This window comes from Ctenocephalides felis, unplaced genomic scaffold, assembly GCF_003426905.1.
Source record: "Ctenocephalides felis isolate EL2017-DRISC unplaced genomic scaffold, ASM342690v1 CF-g0.4_SCAFFOLD_01886, whole genome shotgun sequence".
Taxonomy (NCBI): Eukaryota; Metazoa; Arthropoda; class Insecta; order Siphonaptera; family Pulicidae; genus Ctenocephalides; species Ctenocephalides felis.
Genome location: NW_020538040.1, coordinates 181,590,859 through 181,611,559, shown reverse-complemented (window position 1 = coordinate 181,611,559; position 20,701 = coordinate 181,590,859). Strand labels below are relative to the sequence as shown.

General features: G+C 30.5%; 2 protein-coding genes across 2 annotated transcripts; one reads left to right on the top strand and one right to left on the bottom strand.

The window, feature by feature from the left end:
- Window positions 1-476: 476 nt before the first annotated feature.
- LOC113376335 (NFX1-type zinc finger-containing protein 1-like) lies at window positions 477-7,912 on the top strand. The gene is made up of 14 exons (XM_026616244.1): window positions 477-489; window positions 539-670; window positions 1,039-1,235; window positions 1,688-1,901; window positions 1,984-2,128; window positions 2,194-2,350; window positions 2,417-2,596; window positions 2,676-4,590; window positions 4,660-4,954; window positions 5,049-6,014; window positions 6,098-6,209; window positions 6,292-6,509; window positions 6,755-7,041; window positions 7,108-7,912. Exons 1-14 carry the CDS (start codon window positions 477-479, stop codon window positions 7,818-7,820), a joined length of 5,544 nt encoding a protein of 1,847 aa, XP_026472029.1. The 3' UTR covers window positions 7,821-7,912.
- Window positions 7,913-8,162: 250 nt separating this feature from the next.
- On the bottom strand, window positions 8,163-16,659 carry LOC113376334 (transient-receptor-potential-like protein). The gene is made up of 17 exons (XM_026616242.1): window positions 16,630-16,659; window positions 16,405-16,526; window positions 16,100-16,337; window positions 14,611-14,753; window positions 14,354-14,534; window positions 13,573-13,764; window positions 13,216-13,450; window positions 12,737-13,145; window positions 12,369-12,502; window positions 12,183-12,306; window positions 11,921-12,116; window positions 11,681-11,848; window positions 11,327-11,552; window positions 9,985-10,201; window positions 9,743-9,909; window positions 9,361-9,488; window positions 8,163-8,410 (listed from the first exon to the last, which is right to left on the bottom strand). The coding sequence occupies exons 1-17, from the start codon at window positions 16,657-16,659 to the stop codon at window positions 8,165-8,167; spliced, it is 3,156 nt and encodes a 1,051-aa protein (XP_026472027.1). The 3' UTR covers window positions 8,163-8,164.
- Between the last annotated feature and the right edge of the window lie 4,042 nt (window positions 16,660-20,701).

The following is a 20,701-nucleotide window of genomic DNA, read 5'->3' as shown; positions in this document are numbered from 1 at the left end:
GGAGACCAGGACAGAGATTTTTTCCTGAAAAACCAAATACAAGAACTGGTTTGTAAAGTTTGCTTATTCATTATATTGCAATAATTTACTGTGTTGAAATTCTGTATTTAATTATTGTTACCAGTATAATGGTATCACTTACAAGGTAACCATCAGTTTTATTCTTCTGGGATTTTGATGAAACTTTTCATGATTATAGAGTTGATTGTCAAACCGAGCACCTTTAAATATTAGAGTCCTATGAGAAGCGGTTTAATTAGAAAAATTAAATAAAAATTGATTAAAGCTGCGAAAAACGCGCTAAGCCCTATATCTACGCGCGTTGCGCTCCGTTTCTTCGCAGCTTTATTCAATTTTTATTTAATTTTTATAATTAAACCGCTTCTCATAGGACTCTAATACTTAAAGGTGTTCGGTTTGACAATCAACTCTATAACCATGCAAAGTTTCATCAAAATCCCAGAAAAGTAAACCTGATGGTTACCTTATGTTAGTCCTTATTATATTTTTATATAATAAAATCAGAGTACTATTGCAGATGCTTTTCGAAAGTGGAGGAATGAGAAAAGATTCAAAAACAATACAACAAGTGATAAAATAAGAATTGAAGAGAATAACTTAAACAAATCACAAATGAAATTTTCACAGAAGGAAACAGATAGAAACAAATGTGAGTATACAATATTTTTTATGTGTGGTTAATGCCTGTCTGTGTATTATACCATGTTCACAAAAACATACCAAGCTTTTGATTTATTTTTATTATCTTATCTGATAACTTCTCTCCACTTGGAAAACAATTTACCCTAATGTATTTCAGTGCATTGAATAATAAGAGCCACTCAGCAAACATGATAACATTATGACTAACTAAATATTTAAAATAATATGTTTGAAAACAAGTGTTAAAGTAATAATTTAATAAATTTTATCAAAATATTTTTATGAGACTTGGAAGCAAATGATTGTTGCTTCTCTAATATTTATTATATGTTTATAAATTTATTAAATCTATTTCAATAATATTTTGTTTATTAGGTGAAAAACGAGATAAACAAGCTTTTGCGTTATCCAGTCTACCTTTACAAAAACGCACTGCAAATGAATTTTTTATAGGATTCAATTTTCTACAACAAACACTGCAGAAGGAACCTGCAGATATATTAGTGGTGTTACAAGATAAAAAGAAAGAATTTGATAAATTTTACAAATCACCTATGAAACCCGATATAATAGTATTGGCAGTCAAACTTCTTTCAAAAATTTGTGACACTGGTTTTACTGAATTTTTATCTTTTATATGCAATTCGGATTTTATTAAGAATTTACAGCTATATGTAATAAATTTGGCTGTTCAACATGAATCTAAACAAAATATGAACAGTTCCTATTATCAGGATATGAATTCGTTTTGGTCTTCTTTAATTAACTTATTTAATAATATTCTTCTATTATTACCAAATACCGCTTGCAGCAGGCTATATGAAATAGTACACGCCTGCAATATTAGTATCCAAACTCCAAACAATCAAGCCAAAATATATCCAAAGATATTAAAAGAATTTGATGATTTTATAAAGAAGTTTAATTACACTTTTGAGGAGCATCAAAGAAAAAAGGTGTTTAGCAAAATAACATTATACATATTTGAAATATTTACTGTTATATTAATATTTCAATATTTCAGGAACAAATTAAAGAAGAGAACTATATTGATTATGAAGAACCACCTGAAAATTTTCGCTCACTAGGTATTTATCCTAATCCCGCAGACATACTTTCAAATGAAAAGCCATTTCTACGACCTAATATTAAAGAAGGTTCCTATGTTAGTGTAGAACATTACTTAGATGTGCAGTTTAGATTATTGAGAGAGGATTTTATTTCTCCCATGAGAGAAGGTATATGCATATATATATATATACATATACATATATATTTTATTTATTTGATATTGTCTATTAATTAATTACTGATCAATAGGAGTTCAAGAATTATTGAATAATAATAATGAAGGAAAAAGAAAAAAGAATAAATCAAGCATACATGTTTACAAAAACGTGAAATTTGTTTCACGATATTTATCTAAAAGTGCTGTGGGCATTTTAGTAGACTTTAAAGCTGATAGGTAATTGAAATAATATTATTTATCAATATGTTTACATTGATCATCCTAATAAAATTTATTTATAGATTACAAAGTGCCAAATCTATGAAAAATAAAACAAATTGGGAACAATCTAAAAGGTTTTTATTTGGCTCCTTGTTATGCTTCACATCTAATAAATTTCAAAGTTTAATATTTGGAACAGTAGTTGAGCGTGATATAAAGCTCCTTATGGATGGTTATGTATGGAAAATCATTATTTCATTATAATTTTTATTACATGATGTAAATTATTTTTTGTACTTCTAGTTAGTAGTTCAATTATGTGAAGAGTTTTCTCACCTAGAAGATCAATTATTCAGATCTCAAGATATACATTGGATGGTTGAAAGTGAGATTTACTTTGAGCCCTATTTTCATGTACTGAAGGCTTTAAAAAGGCTTGCCGAACACAATTTTCCAATGCAAAAATATTTGGTAAATGTTCAGGTTAGTCTAAAACTAAAGTAATCTTATATTATCTAATTAATCTTAATTTATTAAGATAGTTATACACGTACACTTTCAGTGTGAGTCTAATAGACCAAAATATCTGCAAGAAGGAAAAATCTATACTCATCATCATTTAGAGATAAACGTAACTGATTTCAAACAATGGCCTGATGCTGAAAAACTTGAATTAAATGATTCACAGTATAAAGCTGTACAGTTGGCCTTAACTAATGAATTTTCAATAATACAAGGCCCACCTGGAACGGGAAAAACTTACATTGCTTTGAAAGTGGCCTCTATTCTTTTGAGAAATATAAGAGACAAGCAAATGTTAATAGTTTGCTATACTAACCATGCACTAGATCAGTTTTTAGAAGGTTTAATTCCATACACACAAAATATTATTAGAGTAGGAAATCGTTCAAAAAATGAAAGGTTAAATAAATTTAATTTAAGTAATTTCAGAAGAAAAAACCGTCCTCAAGTATTATTTGAATTAAATGATGCATATAGGGCTTTTCAAAGTAAACTTCAAGATTTGGAATTAATAAAAGAAAATAAGTGTATTATAGCTGATTGGGATGCCAAAGTTTTCCCAGAATGTTTGAATGAGCCTAAAAAATATTTCAATAGATTTGTTTATTGGTTGCTAGATATAGATGAAAGGGAAATTACAAATTTTGATATTAATAGAAGCCATCCTAATTTAGTTGATGATAATATAAATTACGAAGAAATTGAAGGTTTGGGCAAAGAGGATTATTTTGATACAATGAGAGAGACCAGAATTTTTGATGATGATTTATTAATAGATATTTCTGGTGTTTCAATGAATTTGGAAGTTTTTGTAAATGAAAAGTCTTTACTGTCCAATATACAAGCGTTACGGAAAAAAATGGAAACACTTTTTCCGCTTGATGATCATAATGAAATGATTAAATATACCGAAATAATAAGAGAATATAATGAAAAGTTATTAATTTATAATAAGTTTACAGAATGTATGAGAGAATTTTCCAATGGAACTCTTGGTAATATGAGTAATATACCAATTATAGCCAGAAAAGGATTAAGATGCAATAGAGAAGAGAAATGGTCTCTATATAAATATTTCAAAAATAAAATGAAAACTAAAATAGAACATGAAATTACTCACTTAAGCGCTCAAATTCAAAACCTGAAAAAGCAACATGCTGAAATATGCCAGATTGATGATATAGCAATACTTCAAGAAGCAAAAGTCATTGGTATGACAACTACCTGTGCAGCTCGTTTGCAAGCTTCTCTAAATGTATTGAAAATTCCAATTGTCATAATTGAAGAAGCCGCAGAAGTCCCAGAATCCCACATTATTGTTTCCTTAACCCAACACTGCGAGCACTTGATACTTATTGGTGATCATCTTCAATTAAAACCATCAACAGCGGCATATAAATTGTGCAGATATTATAACTTGGACATATCTTTATTTGAAAGAATGTTGAATAATAAAATGAATTGTGTTCAACTGAACGTTCAACACAGAATGAGACCAGAAATTGCAAGTTTGGTATGCCCCAATATATATGAAGATCTCCAAAACCATGAAAGTGTTTTAGAGTATCCTGAAGTTGTAGGAGTTACAAAGAGTTTATATTTCATAAAACATAATGTATTCGAAGATCAACTAAATGATGATGACAATGTTACAAAAAAAAATTCATTTGAAGCCGCTTTGATTGTGAGACTATGCAGATATCTTTGCTTGCAAGGATATGACCCCACAAAAATAACAATTCTTACCACCTATTTAGGGCAAATGTTTTTAATAAAATCCTTAATTAGGAGAGAAAATTTGTTGGAAGACGTTAAAGTAACTGTTGTAGATAATTTTCAAGGTGAAGAAAATGAAATTATATTGCTCTCATTGGTCCGCAGTAATAGCGAGGCAAAAATTGGATTTTTAAAAACTGAGAATAGAGTTTGTGTTGCATTATCAAGAGCGAAGATAGGTATATTACGTTTCTTAAATTGACATATAACATTTACCAAAAGTAATTTCTAAACAATATTTATTTAAGGTTTCTACATTATTGGCAATATGGACAATCTAGTTGCCAGCAGTAAAATATGGCCTAAAATCAATGATTCATTGGAAAAAATTAATTGCGTGGGCCCACATCTGACTTTGCGATGCCAAATACATATTGATGAATTTACAACAATTTCTTGTGCAGAAGATTTCAATAAAGCACCAGAAGGTGGCTGCAGTAGAATTTGTCGTTCATTAATTCCATGTGGACATTATTGTAATAGTGTTTGCCATGTACTTGATAGAGAGCATCAGAAATATAAATGTAAAGAACCTTGCACCAGGTAAATACAATGATTCAATTATTAATAAATTATATATATATATATATATATATATATACATTTTTTTATTATTATTGAAACTTTTGAATGTTAGATTGTGCAAGAGACAGCATATGTGCAGAAACTTATGCTCAGAGGAGTGTAGCTCTTGTCGTGTTCAAGTATTGAAGAAATTAAAATGTGGTCATGAGGCGATGATGGCTTGTGGTCAAAAACGAGACTTATATGTTTGCAGAGAAATAGTAACTGAAATATTACCACTTTGTAAGCATGAAGTGGAAAAACCTTGCCAAGCGGATCCTTTAAAGTTTTCATGTCCTTTCCCGTGCATTAATAGATTGGATTGTGGACATCAATGTGAATTGAATTGCCACGCAAACAAAGATCCAGATCACATTGACTACAAATGTGCAAAACCATGCCCGAATTTTTATCAGGGTTGCAAAAATGACCATCAATGCGAAAAGCAATGTTTTGAACCATGTCCACCTTGTACCATTAAAGTAAAAAAAACATATAAAAACTGTACTCACTATGAAACTATGGACTGTTCTAAGGATTTAGATAATGTCCCTTGCAAATATCCTTGCAAACGTACTTTGGAATGCGGACACCATTGCAAGTTGAAGTGTTTTGAACCATGTGGAAATTGCAAAGTCAAAGTTATAAAAGAAATACCACAGTGTCATCATAAAATAAAAATGAACTGCGGTGATGCTGCTGACATAACCAATTGCTATGAAAAGTGCAAAAAAATATTATCTTGTGGTCATAGTTGTAAGAACACATGTCGAGATCCATGCACTACAAAATGTGAAGTTCTTGTTCAAAGTGCAATCCAATCACCATGTGGTCATCTTGCATATGTTCCATGTCATTTATTACATACACCTGAAGCTATTACAAACACAAATGAATTTTTGGACAATTGTAAAGAACTGTGCAACAAATATCTTCAATGTGGTCACAAATGCGCTGGCTTATGCTCCCAATGTTATCAGGGAAGAATACATATTCCATGTGAGGAAAAATGTGGAAATGTACTTGTTTGTCAACATAGGTACTGAATTTATTCAAAGATGAATTTAATAGCTACATAAATAATTTATTATATTTTATACATAAATATTTAAACATTTTCAGTTGCAAAGTACCCTGTCGTGAATATTGTCCACCATGTACTGAAATGTGTACCTATGAGTGTGTTCATTCCAAATGTACAAAGAAATGTGGAGTGCCCTGTGCCAGTTGTAAGGTAACATTCGTAATCTATATTTCAAAGTTATATATTTATTTTGCTTCATATGTATTGATTGCTTTCTAATACACACTTTTAGGAGGCCTGCACTTGGAAATGCGAACATAAAAAGTGCAACAAGAGATGTGGCGAAAAATGCGACAGAGATCCATGTAATGAACCATGCAAAAAGAAGTTGCCATGCGACCATGATTGCGTTGGACTGTGCGGTGAACCGTGCCCTCCAATTTGCCGCATTTGTGATGAGGATGAACTCAAAACAATTTTCTTTGGTAATGAAGATGAAGATGATGCGAGGTATTACATTTTTTCTGAAAGATCTAAGTGCTCTTCGCACATACGCCGTGTTCGAACAACAATAATGTACAATATTTAAACTATTTGCGGAAAATCGGAATACTTATAAATCACTAAACTAAATATAAATTGATTAAGTTAATTCCACCTAATTTTGTTTTTGATTCTTTATGATACTTTATGATACTGCATGCATTTCTGATACAGTTCATTATATTTCACAATTATTCTGAACTTTTTTTCAGATTTGTTGTTTTAGAAGAATGTGGACATGTATTTGAATATCAAGGATTGGATGATTGGTTTTCAATGCCTACATCGTCGCAAGAAATTTCTCCGAAACAGTGTCCAGAATGCAAAAGCATTATTAATAAAACTCAAAGATATGCAACAGCTTGTAAGATGGCCTATGAGTATATCAAGAAGTGCAAGACAAAAGTATATGGTTTGCCAAAAGAAAATGACAAGAAGACAGCAGAGCTTCGAGCCATTATTAATGTTTTAATACAGGAAAGCCTGGATTTTAGTAAAGGTATAATTGATTGTGCTGATTATTTTCACATTGCATTTTTATAATTTTTGTTTTCAAATTATTTAGATTCTCAAATTTGGAAGAAGATGATCAATTATTTGAATACACAAACCCAAGAAAAATATACAAACAAACGACGAATACCTCTTAATATAATAACTATTAACAAATTAGAGGCTATTTATGGTATAATGAAGGAATTGCTGAGGTTTTATAACAAAATTACTGAAAATGGAGTTGAAAAAATATTCTTGACCCAATGTGAAATTATTTTACATGCTTTGTCAAGAGCTGAGTATAATATAAGTGCTCAATTATATGATGATATAGACCGAGAGCTCTCTAGATTGCACTGGATTACTGAACTTTGCAAAATTCATACCAAGAAAGAATATGTCAAAAATCAAAACATTAGCCTAGTACAAACTGCCTACAAACTTTGTACTGATGCAATTATGTGCTTCCAGATATTTTCTCATGACCAAGCACTTGTAGCAAAAAATCGACTAGAAAAATTAATGAAAACAATAAAAGTTGTAGGAGAAGTCTCCTCAGAAGACAAAAGAATGATCGTAAAAGCTATGGGATTAAAGTCTGGTCATTGGTATGCATGTCCACAGGGTCACGTATATTGCATAACCGAATGTGGGGGGGCTATGCAAATAGCTAAATGTCCTGAATGTGGAGCTAGCATTGGTGGTACCTCCCATCGATTGCTTTCTGACAATCGTGTTGCTACTGAAATGGATGGAGCAACAGCACCTGCGTGGCCTCAATAAAACTATATAAGTAATATAATTAGAAATATTTTTTTTACTCTTTTGATGATTAATTATGATATATTTTTAGTATTATTATGAGAGTTATTAAAATTATGCATTCTGACTTCTTGTTTTCAGAATATTTATCATCGCTTACACATATAACTATGTATGTATACACGATTATAATTATCTTATATACTTTATTTCTATGTGTGTTATTAAAACTTTAAATATATCCACAACATATAGTTATTCTTAAAATATTGTTCATTATGCTACATGAAATACATCTATATTATAACAATAAAATGTTATATTGTATTTTTAATTTCAAAATATTACTTTCATATTGCTGCATATTAAATCCAGCCAGGCTTTGGTTTAGATTTAGCTATTTGTATATCTTCAACTTTATGTCCTGATGCAGATTTACTAGGTTTTTGAACATTATCAGGTTCTGGTATTTGTTTAATGTTTGTGAATTTGTTGATATCTTGCGAAGATTTAACATTAATTATTGAAACCGTTGTGCCTACAGGTACATTTGGCTGATCTTCTAAGATAGATATTGATACAGCATGCTGTTCAGTTCCATTTTCAGTTTTCTGATATTATAAAAAATGTTCAGTTTGATTTTTACAATTTTTGTAAAATCAGTATTTACATATTTTAAATTTCTGCTACGGTTATATACATAACATTTTTGTTATGCAGTTATACTAAATGATTTGGACTACAGTATACTATGATCAACCATTTCTTAAAAGTATGGAACTACAGTGAGACCCCACTTAGAACAGCTCTGTTTAGCGTTCTTTTATTTCAGCCTGTGGATTTTCCAAAATGCGAATGAAATAGTGAAATTAGCAGAATAGCTGAGATAAATTTGGAAGATAACATAAAAAGAGTTAAGAAACAGCATCTACTCTTTCTAATGATCATTTGAAGCAATTAACTGAGCAAGAAGAAAACAAAAATATTGAGATGAGATATTTTGAAGAAGACCAAATATGAATATCAATTGTGTTTGTAACTATTAGGTGTTCGACTTATAAGGACTGCAATTATGGGCAAATTTGTCGAAAAATTATCCAAATTTTGACAGGAGTCTGGGATGTTATAGATGTTTTATCCGACAGAACACCCCCGCGTGAAGCGCACCATTACTGTGTAAGAGTGCAATACCAGTTTAGTATGATTTAAAAAAAAACATGTCAAATTATCACTATTCATCCACTTGATAACTCAAGAGTGAGTATTGTTTTCGCTATCTCCAACTAACTTGTTTACCAACTACGAAACATCTAGTGGAAGCTTCACATTTTTATACATACAGAAATATTTCGAAGAAAGATACGAAGAATTACACAATTAAAATAGATATTAACAACTTGAATGCTGATCTAATTATAATTCCTAATTTTAATTTATAAAGCAAAAGTAAAACAAATAGTTAAACCAGAACAAACACAGTATAACAATTTGTTTCTAAATGTTTTCAACAATTATCTTAAGTTAACAAAACCGAAATCATCTAGAAATAATCTAAATGTACCTTGGTATTATCTGGTTGCTCCAAACATGGCTGTGATCCACTTGTTTCTACAGGTTCTTTTACTAGTGTGACTTGGTCGGTTTTCTGATTGATTGAGCAAGCAATCGTTGGAGATTTTTCTCCATCACCTGTAAACGATTTATATTTACCAATTTAAAGGAATTTTCAAAACTTCAGATCTTAATTCAAGTCCTGTCAAGGTCGTTGACAGTTTTTTGAAACGGATACTTGGAATTTGAATTTATCGAAATTTATATATACAAAGTATGTATATAGCTGATGTGTTTCCTCATTGCAGCTATCAGAAAACTTTTTTAATCACTACCCCCGAAAAAAATATAAACTTTTTAGGTAAAAATATACAAAGTAAAAGAATAATAACCTTCAAGTAGTTGTTGTAAAGATCTAATATTGTCGGCAACTGCCGGCGACTTTAAAATATCCTGGAGAGGAGCAGAAAATACTTGTTTCTTAGCAGCCTCCATTGCTTCTTTTAATTGTTGTTGTTTTCTGAACGATTGGCGATTATGACACCGCCCTATTTGCGAGCTAGAATTTAAAGATTGCAATACAATATAATTATTTTATTATTATTAAAATGAAAATTGGCATGTTTTTACTGACTTTTGGCAAGCTTCTTTAACTACGCTATTCCACTTGTCGACTTGAACATTAGAGTTATCAACGACCATTTTGGCAACTCGACGGAACTTAGCTATCGAAGTCTCATTTTCTGGTGGTATCAAAAGAATGTTTGTTTCTTCGTCTGTCGTCACTGGAACTACTTGGAAGTCTTTCATGAGACGTCGTTCCCAGATTTTCATTTTTTTACCTAGTACGGCTATAAAGAAAATATTCAGAGAAAATCAGTTCGAAACAAAAACTGTAAAGATGTTTCTGTGTTTATCGTCATTGAAAATTTTCGTTTTTTAAAAATAATATTATTCAAATTTTGTGTTTAGATTTTTCTTGGATTGGTATAATATTTTTATTTAATAAATTTTTAAAATTAATGTTATAATATTTTTTTGACCTAATATATGCTTGGTTTTTATTACTATTGAATTCCTGATAGAAACTCAACGTAAGTGTGCATGTGTTATTATTCCCGTAGGGTAAGTTATTGTAATTGAAAAAAATCGAAAATATTTTTTTTTATATATTTTGCGTTTCACAGATTTCTGAACATTTTGGCAAACCTTAGAAAAAATTGATGTATGTGTGTGTGTTCGGATACAAATTTTCGTCGATGATTTCGGGAGCACGGTTCAACCGATTTGAATGATTTAAATAACATTCGATTCCTATAGGATGAAGCGATGATTAGTTTTTGAACAAGTCAGTTCCAGTCGTTCCAAAGATACGGGGCAAAAAGTGCCAAAAACAATAACTCAGTTTTTAAGAGAACGGAGTGCCCGATTTGAATGATTCAAAAAGCATTTGTATTTCCGAAATTAACAACTGATTAAATTTTTGGGAAGGTAGGTCTAAGATCCAATATTAGAAGTTTCAAAGATCCATTATTAAATTTTAAAAAAATGCAATTTGGCGGACAAAAATGATCATTAGACATATGCACATCAAATTATCAGATAATCTACAAATATTTTATAATAAGAACAAATTTCGTTTACATTCCTATGGATTCCGTGCCAATGTTTATCCGCTAGACTGCGACGCAGCTCTAACGCGCTTCTGTATTTCGTTTCTACGCAGGTAACGTATCGCGATTGCTTCGTTAAGTTCAAGAAAAAAATTCCAAAATATATAAGTATAATAAAAATCAAACTTTTCAAAAAGGTCAATTTTTTTAAAAATTTTAAAATTCTAAAAATCTATTTGTTTTTCAAAGTTTTTAAAAAAAATTGAATCTTTTTTAAAAAAAATATTTTTTGTTACGGGAAGTTCAAGCCATTTGCCCTAAGGCACGATGCCATGGGCCACTAGTTATTACTTTAAATCTGACCTTTCTCTTTTTTCTCGGCCGACGACACGTCCATGCCATTCCTTTCGAAAACTTCGAGAATTTCGTAGCGCATCGTCGATATGTCGCTCTTGATTTCGTTGACGTCGTCCTCGGTGACCGGACACTCCTCGCACTTCCTGTGCATCGCGGAAACGTAGCGCCACACCAACGAACGCATCACGGTCGTGTATCGATGGTCGCGCTCTCTCTCTTCGTTCTTACGACTCTGGAGAGGATAATTCATCATTCATCATTCATCATTCATCATTCATCATTCAAACATTATTATTGCGTTGTAAGAAAGTTAACTGTGCAAATTTTACGATACATAAGTGAATAGGATTCACCACTAACCTTGGTAGACATTCGCTTAAAGTGGCTGTGCTTACGAACTCCAATCAGTTTGCAAAACAGCTTCGGCGTAGGAAATATATTAAAAGGTGGCGGAAGAGTAGCACTTTCCTCAAAATAACTCATCCATAGTCTCGTCCTAGCAAATTTCCATTCTGTATCAGAATGTTCCTATGAGTCAATAATTTATTAAATAAATAAGCACGCATACTAAAATTAGTAAATAATTTTTTTACTACGTACATCAATCATAGCATAAGAATTCGACATCATAGCTATTAAAAGATTCAAGAGCACTATAACATTTATCACGCTGTATGAACCAAACATAAGCAAGCCCCAGAATCTCGTGTACGACTTAATGCCACTCAATTCAAAATTTTCGAGACCTATCATGCCGAAGCTAGCCCAAAATAAAGATTGTGTTGACTCGAACAAACTGAAAAATTACAAAATTATTTCATAATATCATATCTAATAAAGTAAATGCATTAAATGTCCTCACTTGCCAAAACTTCGCCATTTCATACAAGCGTCAGCATGATTTGCCCAATCCGGTAGGCCACCCGGCAGTATGTAGCATTTGCTCCTTTCCAAATCAGCAAAGTACCAAAGTAATTGATTCAATCCTAAAATGATGTCATCGGTGTAATATCAAAAATTTTAATGATTTTTTTGTTCAAATACATACCACAGGCAAATGCAAAAAGCACTAGGCTGTATATAAAGAAAAACTTTATAATGTCAATAACCATTCGTCCTAAGGAAATTTGCAATGGTCCCAAATGTGGATTGATTGAGAATAAGTGGACTAGTTTCAAGGCGCTGAAAACATATAATATATTGTGAAAGCACTTCAGAGCATTTTTTTAATATACCCTTTCAACATTGACGAAAAAATTAAATAAACGAAAATAATAAAAATAAAACACAATAGTCAAAAAATGGCTGCAGTTTGACAAAAGTTTTTTCATGATTGTTGCTATCAATGAAAGACCTCGCGTTTCGGTTTAACGTTGTGTTCTAGAACACCCTGTATACATGATATTATTTCAATACCTGAAGATATTGGCAGCAGCGAAAAGACCTTCAGCAATCAACTGTGGGTCAAAATCGTCCCATTCCTCTCTCGGTATATAGATCGTATCAGGATTTCTATTGATTTCTCGTATTTGTTGAACATAAGCAATCGTACGTAATAATGCTACTGCACAATATAGCAAGTTTCTGGTGAAGTCTATGAAATTCCACATATTCCTTAAATAACATCGTATGCCTACTAGATATATTTCGATTGTTTCTTCCCATATAAATCCGAGTACATAAATTATCACCAAATATTCAAGTAACGTTGGCCCATTACCACGTTGCTTTTGCAATTTCTCTTCTAAAGCTTTTCTCATCGATTCCGTTCCAAAAAATTCTATTACTTTCACTTCGGCTCTTTGAGATACCAAAATTAGAATAACTAGTGCAAAATAGAAAATGATTAGTAAAAACAAATAATCATCTTAAAATGAATATTTTCTTTTACTTACATAAGAAAAATAGATATGACGAGGCGTGTATTAAAAACTTCATGAACGGTTTTCGCATTAATTTTCCAGTAGGGCAGTCTGGAGCTACTATGTAGAGCATGCAGTAAAATGGAAAAAGCATCGCTACTTTGCTGATTATAAAAATTTTCTGGGTAACACTCTTGCGTTTAAATCCAGGAACGCCCTCGTACCAAATCGCCGCAAGTAGTTGCTGAATATTCGGATGAGCTACGAACTACCAAATCTATATAGAGCAATTGACTATGTATAAATTTATATATTATATCGGACTGAGATGAATCAGAAAATGAATGAATGAATAGCATTTTTTGATAATATGTTATAAAAAGCGTTTACCCTTTTCTGTTTATAATTTATAGCGAGTTCAAGCCGGGCTAGATTCATATGTTCACCATCGACGTAGGGTTTACCGTTTGGATCGTGGTTTAATATTATTGCTAATTCTTGGGAACTTCTCGACTGATGTAACAGATCGACGGCAAACTGTTGACATTGTCTTCTTAATTCTAGATATTCAGTTTTACACTCCTTTGAACAAGAAACAGTAAATTTAACAAGATTTTCGTTGAAGAAATATATTTCTATATAAGAGTAAGTGGCATTTTGCTTTAAAGCAAATAGAAATAATCCATCTAATCAATATACAGTAATTGTATTTATTAAATAAAATTGAGTTAATACATTTAATTCTACGTGTTCTAAAGATACATGTTATTTCAGTGTCCTAATTGTAAGAGCGTAGCCAATTATTCACACTTTAATGAATTTATATAATTAAACCGGTTCCAGTAAGTCTATAATATTTTAGAATGCAAATACACAGTGCAAAGTTTCACTAAAATTGTTAGAAAACATTCTAACAATTTATTATGATCAAAAAGGCCCGACCGATCTTCACCCCAATCCATTTAGCACGGTTCTCAACTGATATCATTCGAGTTACAATTTTATAAATTTTCAAAATCGGTTCAGCACTTTTTGAGAAAACGTTGACGAAAAATCAAATTATGACGACATACAAATATACTTTTAAATTATGCTGTTATTATCTGTTAAAATTAGAAGTAATAAAAAACGAAAAAAGTTCAATTATATAAAAATTAAAAATAATTATTACTTGTTCGGAAAATGCCAAGTTTCTCAATTCCCAGGATAGTTGAAAAGCCGTTAATATAGGATCTGTAGAAGAGAGTACTATTAAAGATGGACTGGCAAGTGCTCTATATTCATTTAATCGGGCTAACGAAAATCGCAATGAATCCTCGCTTAGATTTCTTATACAATCATCACAACCGCATCTAGAAATAAAACAATTTAAATATTATATCTATAAAAGTAAATGTATTTATTTAAATTATTGTAATTTTCGAATACTTTAAATCGTGTGGCATTGGTAGCGTTGCGCCTCTATCCAGTAGTATTTTGATAATTTCATAATTATTCCTATGAGCTGCTAAAATTAGAGGTGTAATGTCGGGAGTGAAAGTTGCCGTTTCGGGATCTACTGTCTGCCAACTCTGTTTGTAATAAAATATTTATTAAGTAGTTACAATTTTTATATACGAAATAGTGAAATAATATCTATTATTAAGAATTGCGAACTCAATAATTAAACTAGCGGTGTATGACATCGTGCTTTAAGGCAAATATCTGGGACTTCCCGTACTAATTTTTTTTTAAAAAAACATTCAAATTTTTGATAAATTTGAATTTTTTTTATACTTTGAAATATTTTAAACATTTTGAACTCTTTTTCAAAGCAATCACAAATCGAAGCGTGTGAGCGCCGCGTAGGATAAATATTAGTATGGGACTCATGAAAATGTGAACAAAACTGGTTCTTATTTCTAAAATATCTGATAATTTGCTGTGCATATGTCTAATGATCATTTTTGACCCCCAAATGACTTTTTTTTTCACTCTTTTTATTCGATTTTCAAAACCCGTAGACCTGCCTTCCCAAAAATTGCATCAGTTCTTCGTTTTGTCAATACAAATAAAATATTATATGAATCATTCAAATCGGACGCCCGTTCTCAAAAACTGAATTACCATTTTTGGACCTTTTACAAACGCCCCATCTACAAAACGACTTCAGAAACTTTTGAAATGTAAAGATATATAAAAATTTTCATTTTCGATTTGCCCTACGGTAAGTTAATAATTAAATTAATAAATAAATAAAAATACATCATGAAGTAGGAAAGAGCATTATGCGTAAAATGGCTTTTATAATTCATAAACATTTATATTTTATTCAATTTTGGACAATTATTTTTTGTCAATATGAAATTGATTTTTAGCATATGAATATATATATTTATATCAAATGTATCCTTTAAAATACTTGAATGACATAAATTGCTTAAATTTTTACTTCAAAACAAACAATAATTGCCTAATATTCAAAGTTCTGTCATAATTATATTTTTAAGTTATTAAATTAAATATTGAAAAATTTGAAGGTAATAAAAACAATTCAGTGAAAATTCATTCAAAATAACTCACTTACAATTAGTCTTAGTTGGAATTTCGAAAATATACTCATTTTATTATTCATAAGAAAAACACCAAAATTAAATTTAAAACTTTACGAGTTAGCTTTCATCTTCATAGCTTCATAGCTGGTTGAAAATTACATTTTGTTATTCCGAGATTATACATATAAAATAAAGCCTTCAACACAAAACAACAAAGTTTCAAAAATTACCAAATTGAAAATTAATATTAGTTACGCGGCGACGTACCTTCGAAAAAATGCGAAACGAAACGACGCAAAGTGAGGTATGTGTTTACAAAGCATTTCATCCAAGAGTACCAAATGTAAAATTTGCAATTAATTAATATTCTACTGAATACTCACATATGGTTCGCCTTCCTTATATATCAGTTCCTCGTGTTCGAGGAGCAGTTCGACGGCTTCGACGAATTCGGCGTTGATCGCATGGAGCAGCGCGTCCTTAGTCTCCACGCCCATGATGACCAGCAGCTCGACCATCTCTAGGTTCTCCGAATCGATCGACAGCATGAGGGCCCCTCGACCGAGGCTGTCCAAACAATTCACATTGATGTTCTTCGTGAGATGCGCCTTCTGTAAAATTCTTAAAGCACAAAATTCCATTATAAAACTGAACAATTTTAAGTATCAGAATAATATTTTACTGGTACCGTCTGACATTGGCTAAATCTCCTCTTTCTACTGCTAATAAGTAATTCTTCTCGAGTAATGTCAAGGGTTTCGGCAAACTCGCTGCCGGAACAGTTTTGGGAGTTTCATTTTCGATCGGTATCTAAAAACAGACACAAATCAATTGATTTAATACATTTTTGTGAACTCAAATATTACAGTTATTTAAAAATAATTTTTAAGGCTATGGAATAACAATAACTTACCCCAGATTCATCTTTCTTCTTATTTCCCATAAAGGTTAATGCCTGTAATCAAACTTTCAATAAAACTTCACACTTGAAACATCTTTATAAGTATACAGCAAATTAATATTTCAATTAATATTAAAGATCATCGATATAAGAAAATTGCAATTGCAATCTTTCTTCCCAAAAAGCTAAGTAGTTAGAAGCATCATTAAGTTTTAACTGCTGCTAATTTCAAATTTGTTTCTATTTTAAAAAACAGCAATAAAAAACTTGGGAAACTTTAATAGTCCGCAAAACAAATGCATAGAAAAATTACATCAGGAAGAGTAAAAACTAAATTGCCAAAAATAATTAATTTCTCGATTTTTTTCAATTTTTACTGACAATAAGGATTATATTCGAGCATTTATAAAAATCACAAATTTCTTCATTACTTTAATTTTTACGTTAGTATCTGACTTTTTTAATTTGATATGTTCTAACTTTTATTATTTTATCTATAACATTGTTCCATAAATTGTTACCTTTATACCGGCAATTAATTTCTATCATTTATTTATGTTTTAACTTTAATATAATAAAAGGTTCTACTGTATGTTCTACAAATACGAATAAAACTTAAGATGTCTTCGTTCACATTACATACTATTTGCTTTACTAATAAACGATTCGTTTCATCGAGAAATCGAAATAAAAATCAATGCTTCAAATCTAATTCAATCTGTCGAACGATTCTGATGCAAATATGATCTAAAAATAGCGAATGAATTTATGAAATTTAAAGTATATATATCCATACATATAAAATCGACATTCGGACACGATTTTTGAATAAATATAAACTGATGTATTTGGATTTACAGAAACTGTGACGAATGACGATTAAAAATTTATTTTACTTCGTGCAATCTCAATTAATAAAAAAAAATTATCATTAACGGATTTGTTATATTAAGTATCAAAAATGAATGTTTAAATTTAACACTTCAAAACAATTAGGTGCAAGTGGCATTTTGTCTTGAGGCGAAAGGCAAAGGCGGAGAGAGTTGCATAAGCATTCCGATATGTGTAAATAATCAACTTAATCAATGTCTGAGATTTAACTGTTTAGATAAAATCTCTGACTGTTTTTTCGTAAATAAAGTTTTCGCTTTAATAATTGATATCTTTAAAATAAACTTATAACATCAGTAATTGTATTAATTATAGTACGCAAAAACTTAGACGCTTAGAACATATATATGGTGTATGCCCTAATAGCGCGGCCCGTCGTACCAAACATTATTATGAATTTTCATAAATAAACCATTTTTTATAAGTTTATGATAATTTAAGATGTTTGTTAATATCATAAATATTATCATTATGCAAAGTTTCATTACGATTTTCAACGTTAATGATGAAGAAAAGGCCCAGCCGATCTTTACTGAAAACTAATCAGCATGATTTCCAACTGATATCCTTTAAACGGTTTTCAAATTTACAAAATAGGATCAGGATTGTTTTCAAAAAAGTTGGCAAAATTTTTTAAACTTGTATGCTAACAGTAAAAACACGACTCGGTCGATCGCCGCGCAAAATTAAATAATACGAATTAAATAGCTTTTCAATTTTTAAAATCTGTTAATTAAAGAAAACCTCGACCAAGTTTATTCAATTTTGGAGTTACACGGTTCAGAATGGCTTGAAACGTTGAGTAAACATAGAATTAGCAAAATCAGATTTTTTGACAAAAACAAACATTTTCGAAAAGTTAAAAATATTTGCTGCTAGTAAATATTATATAGAACTTATAGTTGCTGGATCAACGATTTTTATTTAATGAGAAAATACACATTTTTTTAAATTTCAGTGCAATTCAAAGACGCGATCGTAGAAAAAATGTTTTACAGAAACCGTACATGTGGACCATACAAACGGACAAATAAGATGACCAGAAAAAAACAACAAACACAAAATATCACATTGTTGGATTAGAAGCCTAAATCACATTTTTTTAATTTTAAACCAGAAAGTCTTCATTTAATAAGGCAACGATGAATTGATAATATCACGTTTGTAGGACACTCACTCACATTAACATATCATTTAAACACATTAAATTAATCTAACTAATTCCCATCATGCCCGAACACTCCCGTTTTATAATTGATCACTAAATAAAATAGAATTATTGCATAGTATTTTGATGATTCTTATTCCATAAGAGTCCTTTGGATAACAATTTACCTCTTCCAAGTTTTAGCGAAGAAAGCTAAATGAAGACATTGGACGTCTACCACGATCGCCGCCAGTAAGAACTGAAACCGACTGACCCTTGCTAATAAGTTTTATACATTTCGCCTTATTCAATTAGAAGGCAACGGTATTATTGGATATGAGATACACATTGCGCTTACATGAGCTAAATTGCTGTTTGTTGTTCCTAATTTCAAGCAAAGCAAAAAAAATACGCACATAATTAAAGATCTATCAGTACAAAATTATTAAATATTCATTTTCATACTCGGCAGACAACTAACATTGTTTAAAAAAATCCCATGAGGTGTTGTGATGACACTTTTCCTCAACAACTTAGGTTTTTTAGAAGTTAAGCCAATGGTTCTTCCACACTATATTTGAGATACTTTTAGAAACTCTCTAATAACACAAAACTTCAGAAAGATCACACGAACTAAATTTAGAATACATACCATATCATGAATGCAACATAATATACAATTTATAATTACTAAATGTGACTTCGTCTAATCTGCTGTTTAGTGAAATGAATTTTCGATACAATTGGTCACGAAACGATTAAAATAAAAAAAAAATCAGGGATATTAATGCAACTGAGTGATAGAGTTTACGGTCTAATCGAATATCTTTAAACGTAATATGCATGCAAAACGTGGTTTAATCAAAATTCATTAAAGTTTGGATTAATGATTACGTTGTGCGTTTTAAACTAATTACCATTGACTCCTACGGTTAAATAAAAATGAACATGAGAAAAATGTAATACGTTAATATAATTATTAGTTTTTGTAACTTTCCTTAAGGCAAAAAGCCACCTACACTTATTTTCATTCAAAATTCAATATAACGAAGTGTGTTTTCAAAAAAACTATGGCATTTACTTTAAATTCTCACTGTCAATGTCGCAAATTGTGTATAACAGCTGTGCAAATGTTTTTATTTATATTGTTATTAAACTTTTTAAAATGCTTGGATAGGGTATAGTAAATTTAAGAAATGTTTTTAACATATGTTAACAAAAAATATCTTAAATTTACTATACCCTATCAAAAAGTATTATTGTATTTCAATATTTAAATATTTTGAACTTATTCCAAGGTATTACACGCTGCTTTAATAAGCTTAATATTGTCGAAAGGTTTCCGACAAATCGTAACGAAATAGGTCGTTACGTATAATTCAATTATTGACTTATATTTTCTCAGAGAAAACACTTCTATTCTAATACTTCTAGAAGACTATTCATCGAATATGATTGAGTGATTTAATTTTCGTTTATTTTTTATATATTTGTTTGCCAATTGTATTCCGGCCCTTTTAAAAATTTTATAAACAGCGCATATTATATACGCAATAAATTTGATTAAAATTAAGACATTTTATCGATCTAGCGAAAATGTATGTCCCGATAGAAATAGAGTTATAAGTCCGATGTACTATACAGGGTGTCCCAGAACTCGACGTCAAGCCGAAACGGGGTGATAGCATTGACCATAACTGTCTTGAAAAACAATTTCTCACGTTGTTTCGAATTTTCAGGTTTTAAGTGCAATCTAAAGCTTTGGTGAAACGGTGACAATTTTTTGGTTATTGTGGTTAATTTTTATTACTTTTGTTCATTTAAACATTGAAACTGTATCCGCAAACAGCATTTCTGAAACAACGGTAAAAATGATGTCACAATTGCCTGAAGTTTTGAAGAATTAAGACTTCTGTTAAACTATGAATTTAATTTTTTTTAAATCGGTCGACTTTGACACGTTCCATCAAATAATAAATGATGGTAATCAATGATTACCAGTATTCCGACTTTAATCAATTTTTTATAACTAACCCCTTATCGTAG